At 44.6% G+C, this 9,940-nt stretch overlaps 1 protein-coding gene across 1 annotated transcript in view; it reads left to right on the forward strand.

The window, feature by feature from the left end:
* LOC146203747 (nose resistant to fluoxetine protein 6-like) overlaps positions 1 to 5,299 on the forward strand; it is a 46,618-nt gene extending 41,319 nt beyond the window's left edge. The window contains exons 12-15 of the mRNA XM_084603339.1: positions 2,113 to 2,233; positions 2,675 to 2,861; positions 2,958 to 3,100; positions 3,447 to 5,299. Coding sequence (XP_084459465.1) covers positions 2,113 to 2,233; positions 2,675 to 2,861; positions 2,958 to 3,100; positions 3,447 to 3,629 — 634 coding nt within the window. The 3' untranslated portion in view covers positions 3,630 to 5,299. The remainder of the gene's footprint in view (positions 1 to 2,112; positions 2,234 to 2,674; positions 2,862 to 2,957; positions 3,101 to 3,446) is intronic.
* Positions 5,300 to 9,940: the final 4,641 nt, after the last annotated feature.

Below are 9,940 nucleotides of genomic sequence, written 5' to 3' on the forward strand. Positions count from 1 at the left end.
ACTAGAAATACCTTGACGCCGCTTTTCTTTAGATGACCCAGAAGTGTGCAGTACATAACTCATTAGAATGGAAACAGATACTCTCTGTTTCAGATTAATGCGCGATTAAGCAGCAGTCGAACAAAACTTGAGGCGCGCCTCTCATCAGTTTGACTTCTGTTCGAGACATAAACATAAGACTTAGTTTTTATACCTGCAGTTGGTCAGTTTTAAAGGGGTGTGTTTGCCTTTCTGGGCCTCTTAATGATTATATACGACTTGTACTTTTGTGAAAGGCGTCGCATGGCCACAATTTTCACTGCCATCTACCCATGCCTTCAAACGTTCCATGTCTCGGTTAAGTTCGTATTACCATCGACCATTGCGATCATCCACACGGCCTCCATCTCGATTTAAGAGCTGCGCACAGTGAACCAAGTATAAACAATCAGGATTTTTCCTCTATAGCTGGCAGTACGCGTTAAACTTTTCGTTCTTTTGTGGCGCGCTATATATTAATTGTTGCGGACTCGCAGGCTCGCCCAGCAGAAATCACCCATGCAGAGATGCAGGAGCGAAGGAAAAAAAATTAAGCACCGCTGTTTAGTGTATGGCGCGACAGTTTCACACACGCGGATGATATTTCAACTTTTTGTTTATTTTTTATTTTTTTTTATTTTTGACCTTTTTTATACAGCTATACTTCGCATTGCAGTTTGACTCCAACGCATTTTTCATTTTTGTCGGTATATCAAATAATTGATTGATCAGCCACACTCTCTCTTTTTTTTAGCATCAAGCATTGCAATTTCATTCTGAGCATTTTAACATCTTTGAACACCCCTTTTTCGGATTTTTTTCATTTCTTTATTTCATCAATTAATGAAATAACTACAACGATTTCATTTACTCGTTAACGCCTATCACTCAGCAATCAAGTGATGGTTTTTATAATACGCCTTATGGCAAGCTTGCGTAATAAAAAAAAATGCTATCGCTTAAAGCCGACCAACGGCGGCGAGTTTTTATGAATCTGTACATCCGCGCGCTGGCACCGCTTATCTTCTACGCTCTCTTGGATGCCTTACGCCGTAACCTGTAAAGATATGTTGAGTACTGCCTACGCAGTGCCCGGTCGGTATGTTTGTCTGCCACCGATCTTTCAGATAAAAATGTCCTGAAAGCGGGGACGAAGACAGGCTACAGAAAGAGCAGAGCGCATACACTCGGTGCAGTTACCAAGGCCCGACTAGCCGGATGTTGGCCGTGAGCGCGGCGCGTAGCACCTTGACTCAAATAAACCAAACTGAAGTACACAATTTCATTCATTAATTCATTCGTTCATTCATTCATTTACTCACTCATCCATTCATTCATTCATTTAAATACTACCGTTCATCATATAATATGTAATGAAGAAACTACTGGAATTTTCAAGCTAATAAATTCGCCTATGAAACAAACAGATTTAGCTGCGGAATTGTTATCTCATTAGCATAATGTCGACGTACAGTTTATAGTGCAGAAGTAGAGCGGAAAATAAGCGGAGGCAGCGGCCTGGTGATCGCATGTCCAAACTGGCACAAGAGAGGAGATTTAGCATTTAAATTGCGCACAGTGGAGCTACATTCTCGCCCACACGGACAATGTTTTAGCCAGGTAGGCTCAACTCTGTGGAGTCTTGATTACCATGCTTTTTTTTTTTCCTCTATATAGTCTGGTCTGCGATATGTGAAGCTGTCGGTTAACTAACGCATATTAGACACAGAAATGCAGACTGCTATAGTGACCTAGCCTGCGGACAGGGCAGGCATCTGAGGTTCAATCTAATGGGGCTTATGCTGTTTCCTAGGCTGAATAATATTAATGTTATTTGCTTGAAACCATTTTAGAGCGACAGTTGAGCAATTACCGATTTAGTATTACCGCGATTCCTTGTGCACCGTCCCGCCGACGCCAATGCGATAACAGCCTGTCGGCAAATTATGGCGGTTTGGTCAAAGCATACTTACTTTTAGTTCCCTACCACTTCTTTAAAGGAGCAACAACCTGCACTTGACCCATGAATAGTACAACTGGAGCAAGCGCGTCTACCCTTTCATCGACTGGTGGCCACTGTGAATTCTTTCGCAGTCTATTCTTCAAGGGTCATGGAGCCATGTACCTGTGGCCGACGGGACACTTGACTTCCTTCGTGGCTGGAGTGATCGTGGCGTTTTGCTTTCACAAGTACAGCCATGTAAGGTTTGGAAAGGTGCGTACTAGGTTTCCCTTTATATTTATTGTTGGGGGCCAATTACAAGCAAGGTGCCTGTTGCCTATGGTTACATTCCCGCATCTGTATCAGTTTAAATTCATGCTCGCTGTGCGACGGACGCCGTCTATACAGCCTAAATACTTTCAATCGCCTTGAGAGTGCTACTCGTATCTTCGTATATATCCGCATGCTCCATCCTAGCAAATCTACCTCGTTAATGAATGGGTCCTTAACAGCTAACATATGGTGGTGAAGATCGATTACAATCCAGAAATGAAATACAAACGCAAATTGCAGTGCTACTGTTATATCGTATCACGTGCAGCTGCGGCGAAAACGACCGGAATGCATGTGGTCATGACGCGCGCAATTTGATGAGCCCCGTACCATGCAAGGACCACGCCCGAAGGTCTCTGAGCGGCGCTATTCCACCACCAGGTCACATACGTCGTGTGTTGGCTGCTTAGCGTGGCTGGGGGCCTTGCAGTGGTGTATTCCGTCTTCAATTGGAACCACAGCGGAATGTACGTGCAAGCTTGGGCGTCTACCTATGCCGGCCTGCAACGGCTTGTCTGGGCAATGGCCGTCTGCTGGGTCGTGTTCGTCTGCGCCACCGGACAGGCCGGTACGTCACTGTTAAACGGCGTTCCCGCGGCCGTGTACATCAGGCGCAGCTTGCACGAGCATATGTTTCGTGACGGAAAATGGCTTTTATGTGCAGCACCCGTGAACTGGCTCCTCTCTCTGGACGTCTTTGTTCCTCTGAGTCGGCTCACGTACTGCGGGTATCTGGTGCAGATGCTCGTCATCTCCACGAGGCTGGTCACACTGAGGCATTCGGTGTACTACACGCACTGGTCTATGGTTGGTATACAGTATTTATCCTCGCTCGGTGGGCGCTGCTGATAGTTTTCGATCACGCTTCTAGAATGCACTCCGCGAGCATCTATATCTATGCGTAGAACCGTGGCATCGCATGCAGTATTTGAACTGTCTTTGTATGTATCATATTGCATAGCTTGGTGGTATATGCATGTATACGAGCGCGTGAATTCATAGCAAATTTAAGTGACCAATGGAAACAGATGCCGAAAATCTCAGCTCCTTGATCCAAAAGCGATAACAGAAACATTAATTTATGTGAGAGTAGTCGTTCCTGAAAAGCCGAAGCCATTGCTGCCCTCTGACTCCTAATACTTTATCCCTGCAGGTGCGGGACTACCTGGGTCACACAGTGCTTATCTCCATGTTCGCGTACCTGATGTACCTGCTGTGCGAGTGCCCCACCGTCAAGCTGAGCAAGATAGCCCTGAACGGAATCACGCGCGCCGTCAGCCGAGGTGGAAAGAAGGGCACGCAGGGCTCGGCCAATCAGAACTGCTGCCGCCTTTAGGGCTCGCTCACTGCCATCGCTCACAGCGTGCGCCTCGAAGCGTGCCTCTCAGTTTAGGGCGCAGACCCTCGCCCTCAGATCGACGGGTTTTCGCGGCCGTAGCCTTGATATAGTTCAGTTCTCCATATACGGTATATTTCATGGAAACCATGAAATACGTCCGCCAATGTTACGGCGTCGACTCATAAAAGTTACTCGACCACCGGATCATGTGCGAGTACATGTAGGCCTTCATCATGAAAACAATATCGATACCGCACTACAGGAAAACGGTCACATACCGAACAAACTTTCCTTTAGCTGCCGTGCAATGAACTTCGTTATGGCGGAAGAAGTTTGACCGACGTAATACAGAGTAAAGGTGCTGCAGCACATGTGGAGCCAAACATCGCCAATGCCCTGAGTGTCCAGTGGGAGACAATATAAATGTGAGGCTATGCCAAGTGTAAACGCCCCAAAACACTGCACGACTTTTGATAAAATGACCTGTCCAAGGCAACGTTGACAAAGATCTGTCCTCGAAGTATAAAACGTCAGTCAGCCTTTCTTGGGCGCTTCCACTTGGTTCAGTCTTTGTTCACCGACCTCAGAAGGATGAGTCGTACTGGCCAATTTGAACAAATCTGTCGCCCATCGCCTGACAATCGCATAAAACTCTCCTCATAGTATAGCCATATCACAACACACCAATATACTCATCGCTGAGCGTACGTAGGCCGCAATTAACTCATCCAAAAAGAAAAAGGTGGGAAGCGCGAGTACATATCACAGGAACGTCTCTGCGGTCGATGCAAATACGAGACATGCGCTATCACCTTCATGACAGTATTTATCGGTCAACAGTGTTGTCACGTACACGCGTATTTTCATCGACATCAGCAGAAACAGAAGTGAACGAACGCCACTCTGTCCCATTATCATTGCACACACACGATCGCCGTCTGCGTAGATTGCAATTGATTAAAAAAAAAACTATGTGATTATCTTATCACCATGTTCTTGATATTTTTCGTCCGGAGAAACGTCCGTCAATTTATTGATTTGCTACAGTGTAGAAATGACTTCTTGTCACTTCAAAGAGGCGTCATTTACAGCGAAGGGAGTCTTAAATGGAAGCATGTGTATTCCACCACTGTACCACCACTCTAACCAAGAACAGAAACCGGAATCCAGGCGACTTCGAAGAAAGAGGTATCCGGTGGTAGTTGTATCCGATGGTAGTGTAGCATGTAAAGGTTGACTAATCCCGAAAAAGAGCTTATTTCAGCATTTTTGCCGCATTGAAATTGTACTCGTCATGCTCCTCACTTGCCTTGTACCACCTTGGACGTCATAAGCTGGGGGAAGGGGGAAAGGCAATAAAACATTACAAACCCCATTACGCGAAAATCCGTTGTGGTTGTCAAAACTCGATACGGTACCCGCAAAGCGTGTACCTAGTGAACGCGTTGTGGTATGTTTAATTTACTAACGTTTTTTGATCATATTCGGGCTAGTCGATGATTCATCTTGGAAGTCAGCAGCGCGAAGGAAACGGTGGAACGAAAGTGAAGAAACATGGACGACAGGACAAGCGATTGCCCAATCGTGCAAATCTCTTCACTTTCGTGCCGGTTTCTTTCGGGCTGCTATTTCCAAGGGTGTTCTAAATGCGCACTGATGTTTTAGTTGTAATAATCGTCTAATAGAACTGTGGAGCCCGGTGCCTGCGCCTACGCAGCCATCGATGAATACAGGTCTTGACGTATCGAAGTATTGCATGAAATAAACGAAATAAATAGATGAAACCTCGAATGTACTTCGACTATGTCTTGCAAAGTAGGAGACTCTCGTCGGTTTGTAGTGACAAGGTCCGAACACCGCCGGTCGGGTGTGCAACAGACAGGAAAACACATAAGAAAGAACTTTAATGAATTAGAAACATCTGCAGCGAAATTGGGGCCACAGAATGAGTGATGCTTTCGTATTAGCACACGTAAGCAATCGTAAGTTATTGTTGTTGTTCTCCTCTAAATTGATGGCAAGTCGTAAGTTCTCAGCTGACTTTTTTTTTTTTTTCGACCTTCTGACTCCATTTTCAAAATGCTCTTCTCGTTTAGGCCTGGCATATCGCCGATAAGTTCCGTGCCTCAAATAAGGCAGCTTAAAGAAAATACAAATATGTGGGTTTAACGTAGTAATGCGAAGCATATGACCCAAATCCACCTACGCAGGAACTGAGAAAAGCGCGGAAATTTATTAGGCGCACGCTATTCCTGCAGTTATATGTTTTACTTCTACGAGCAGCTTTACACCAACGTGTAATGAAAATTTGTGTAATTTGTTCAATATCACGATTTTGTGTTTATTTATTTGTTTGTTTGTTTGTTTGTTTGTTTGTTTGTTTGTTTGTTTGTTTGTTTGTTTGTTTGTTTGTTTGTTTGTTTGTTTGTTTGTTTGTTTGTTTGTAAATTAAGGGGGGGGGAGGGGGGAGAGGCAAAGAACAAGACAAAATACACAAAAAACTAGAATACAAATCTAAAGCGTAGAGATACAAAATAACAAAAAAGGTAAATAGAAAAATCATAAGGCTAAGAAAATATTACTGTTCCGAGTTTGACATGGTAGCAAGAGCAAAATAGTACAAAATACAATGTAAAGTAAGCAAACAATGTAATTATCATCATCATCACCAGCCTGACTATACCCACTGCAGGGCGAAGGCCTCTCCCATATTTCTCCACTTAACCCGGTTCTGTGCTAGCTGCATCCACTTGACCCCTGCGAACTTCTTAACCTCATCCGCCCACCTAACTTTCTGCTGCTCTTGGAATCCAGTTTGTTACCCTCAGCGACCATCGGTTATCCTCTCTTCGCACTACATATCCTGCCCATGTCCATTTCTTCTTAATTTCAACTAGAATTTCGGTAACTTGAGTTATTTCTCTGACCCACTCTGAACGCTTTCTATCTCTTAATGTTACCCCTACAATTTTTCGTTTCATAGCCCTCTGGGTTGTCCTCAACTTAACTAGAATTCTCTTGGTTAGCCTCCACGTTTCAACCCCATAGGTGAGTACAGGCAAGATGCAACTGTTGTATGCTTTCCTCTTAAGCGGTATAGGTAAGCTGCTAGTCATACTCTGTGAGTACAGGCAAGATGCAACTGTTGTATACTTTCCTCTTGAGCGATACAGGTAAGCTGCTAGTCATAATCTGTGAGTACAGGCAAGGTACAACTGTTGTATACTTTCCTCTTGAGCGATACAGGTAAGCTGCTAATTATAATCTGCGAGTGCTTGCCAAATGCGCTCCATCCCAATCTTATTCTTCTTGTTATTTCCTTTTCATGGTCCGGATCTGCGGTTACTACCTGTCCTAAGTAAACATATTCGCCTACTACTTCCAGTATTTCGCTACCTAATGTAAACTGCTGTTCCTTTCCGAGGCTGTTGAACATTACCTTAGTCTTCTGCATATTGATTTTCAAGCCTACCTTTCTACTTTTCCTGTCTAGGTCATCAATCATTATTTGCAGTTCATCCCCCCAGTTTCTTAGCAAGGCAATGTCATCAGCAAACCGCAGATTACTGAGGTATTCTCCATCTACCCTTATCCCTAACTGCTCCCATTCCAAGTCTCTGAATACTTCCTCTAAACAAGCTGTGAATAGTACTGGGGAGATTGTGTCTCCTTGCCTAACACCTTCCTTTATGGGAATTTTGTTACTTTCTTTATTCAGAACTATGGTTACTGTGCAGCCACTATATATATCTTCCAGCACTTTCACGTACGGCTCGTCTACCCCCTGATTTCGCAATTCCTGCATCACTGCCGAGGTTTCAACTGAGTCAAATGCTTTTTCGTAATCAATGAATGCTATGTATAAGGGCTGGTTATATTCCGAGCATTTTGACCTCGTCCTTCGTCACTGGTGGAACGTCTGACTGTTTTTCCCTACCGCCAATCTCATTACGGCCCTGACTACTTTGGCTACTATAGAGATCTGTATAGAACTCCTCGGCTACTTTGACTATCTGTTACTATGTTACTAATGTTACTAATACTATACACAGACTAAGTCATTTGTTACATTAGTTTACAAAATTAAACCTTGGTCGGCTGTTTTAAAGTTATCAATGCTGGTAATGCTTGTAAGCGACGCAGGTAAGTTGTTCCAGTCTGCATGTTTGGGGAAGAAACGAATACGAATAGCTTACGGTGTTAATTACTATGAGAAATATTCACTTTTTGGGGGTGGTTTAGACGAGATGAAATATATGGTGGTGGTTGAACCCAAAGAGGACGTAAATATGAATTGTAATAATATATTTTATAGACAAGACATAGGCGAGATATTTTTCTGCAGACAAATAGCGGCGAGAGGTGTAGGAATGATTTAAGTCCTTTGGTAATTGCTGTAAACTCTGGATTTGGCTCTTTCCGATTTGAAGCTCCATATCTGGCCCTCTTTAATTCTGAAAACTCCATTTCGGCAGCATCGTTAAGTCCTGCTTATTGAAATAATGCTCATAAAATAATATTTTTTTACTTAAGAGGAAGAATGATTAGAACATTTAATGTGTGTTATCAGGGGCACAGAAGTGTTCCAGCAATACAAGCACGTAAACGTGAATAGCACGCGGCTCTGTCACAAGCGCAAACTTGACAGCCTTCTTTTTTTATGTTCCCACTTCGACATCAGAGAAGGAAGCTAGCTAGAATGCATGGTTGGTTGTAGGTTTAGTGCGGCAAAGATGAACCTGCCCGTCTCTGTGGAGGAAAGTCTGTTGATTAGGGCCGTACAATCAGCTTCCACTAGTTCTTGGATTGTGTTGTGGACTTCCATGTTTAGGAGGCGTGTGGTAGGATTGTCTTTCTGGAGGTGGTGCTGCTTTGTACGCCTGAAAGATGAGTGCGTCCACTTTCTCCGTTTCTGCCTTTATAAGATAGAGATTTGGGAGGGAACAGACCATTCGGCTAATGACGAATGGTCCAAGGCGCCGGAGATCGTTCTCTAGAATGCCTCTGTTCTTGTTCACTATTTGTTTGGTGAGTCGGATAGTTTGATGGGTGGTGATAGTCAGTTTGAGGATAGTTTATATGTCGAGTCCATTGTTTTGCAGGAACATTCCCAGAACTCGAACTTTGCTGGCCTCGGGTACTGGGAGTCCATCTATGGTGATGTGTATGGAGGCGCGTTTTTGCTTAGCAGGGGTTTCGGTGGAACAACAGGAGTTCGGATTTGGTGGGGGAGCACGCTAGGCCTATGGACGCTGCGTGCGTTGCCACTACTTCCGCTGTTGCTTGAATAGTGTCCCCGATTTTTCCTCCCGTTATCCATAGGTATAATGCCGTCCTCATAGAGAGAGTGGGAGAGGTTCGGAATTCGGTTATGTTTGCGAGCCATGGGGATGAGGGTGATGTTAAATAGTAGAGGGGAGAAGAGTGGTACCTGATATGGGGGGTTCCGCAAGTGACAAGGGAGAAGGTGGGGAATCTACAGGACCCAGTTTGATTTCCGCGTTGTGGTCCCTGAGAAAAGTTGTGATATGAGTGGATGCGTTCTCCTACTCCTAAGCTGGAGAGGGCGTCGAGGATTGAGTCATGTATATTATCAAATGTTTTGGTGAGGTCCAGATCCAGTAAGGCTCTCGTGCGGTTTCAATGCTGGGGATGTAGAATTTCTTCGGAAATTTGAAGCATGATGTCCTGTGTGGATAAGTGCCTTCTGAATCCTATCGTATGTGGGAATAGATTGTGGGTATACATGTGGTTGTGTAATCAGTTACTGAGTAGAGTGGCGCGTGTTTGCAGCTAGACATCACCGGTCCGCAGGCGAACATGCCTCTGCCTTTTTACCGCGTGGTCAGTTAAGTTCAGTTCAGTCGTTCAGTCGTGTCCGACTCTTTGTGACCCTATGGACCATATCGGGCCACGCTTTCCGGTCTCTCACTATCCTCCTAACATCGCATAACTTCATCTGCAGCGCCTCGAGGATGCCATCTAACCATCGCGTTCGCTGTATACCCCTTCTCCGGTGACCCTCAACCTTTCCCAACATCGTCTTTCTCCAGCGACGCCTCTCTTTTCATCAAATGGCTAAATTAGCTGAGCTTTAACTTTAGAATTTGACCCTCCAATGAGCAGTCAGGGTTTATGTCGACAATATCGACTGACTTGATCTTTTGGCCGTCCAAGGAACTCTCTAGAATCTCCGCCAGCACCACAATTCAAAACCGTCAATTCTCCAGCGGTCAGCCTTCTTCACAGTCCAACTCGCCTCCATACATCACAACTGGAAAGACAATAACACGAGTTATACGGATCTT

This window comes from Amblyomma maculatum, chromosome 1 (genome assembly GCF_055883805.1).
Source record: "Amblyomma maculatum isolate TAMU_Amacu chromosome 1, ASM5588380v1, whole genome shotgun sequence".
NCBI lineage: Eukaryota > Metazoa > Arthropoda > Arachnida > Ixodida > Ixodidae > Amblyomma > Amblyomma maculatum.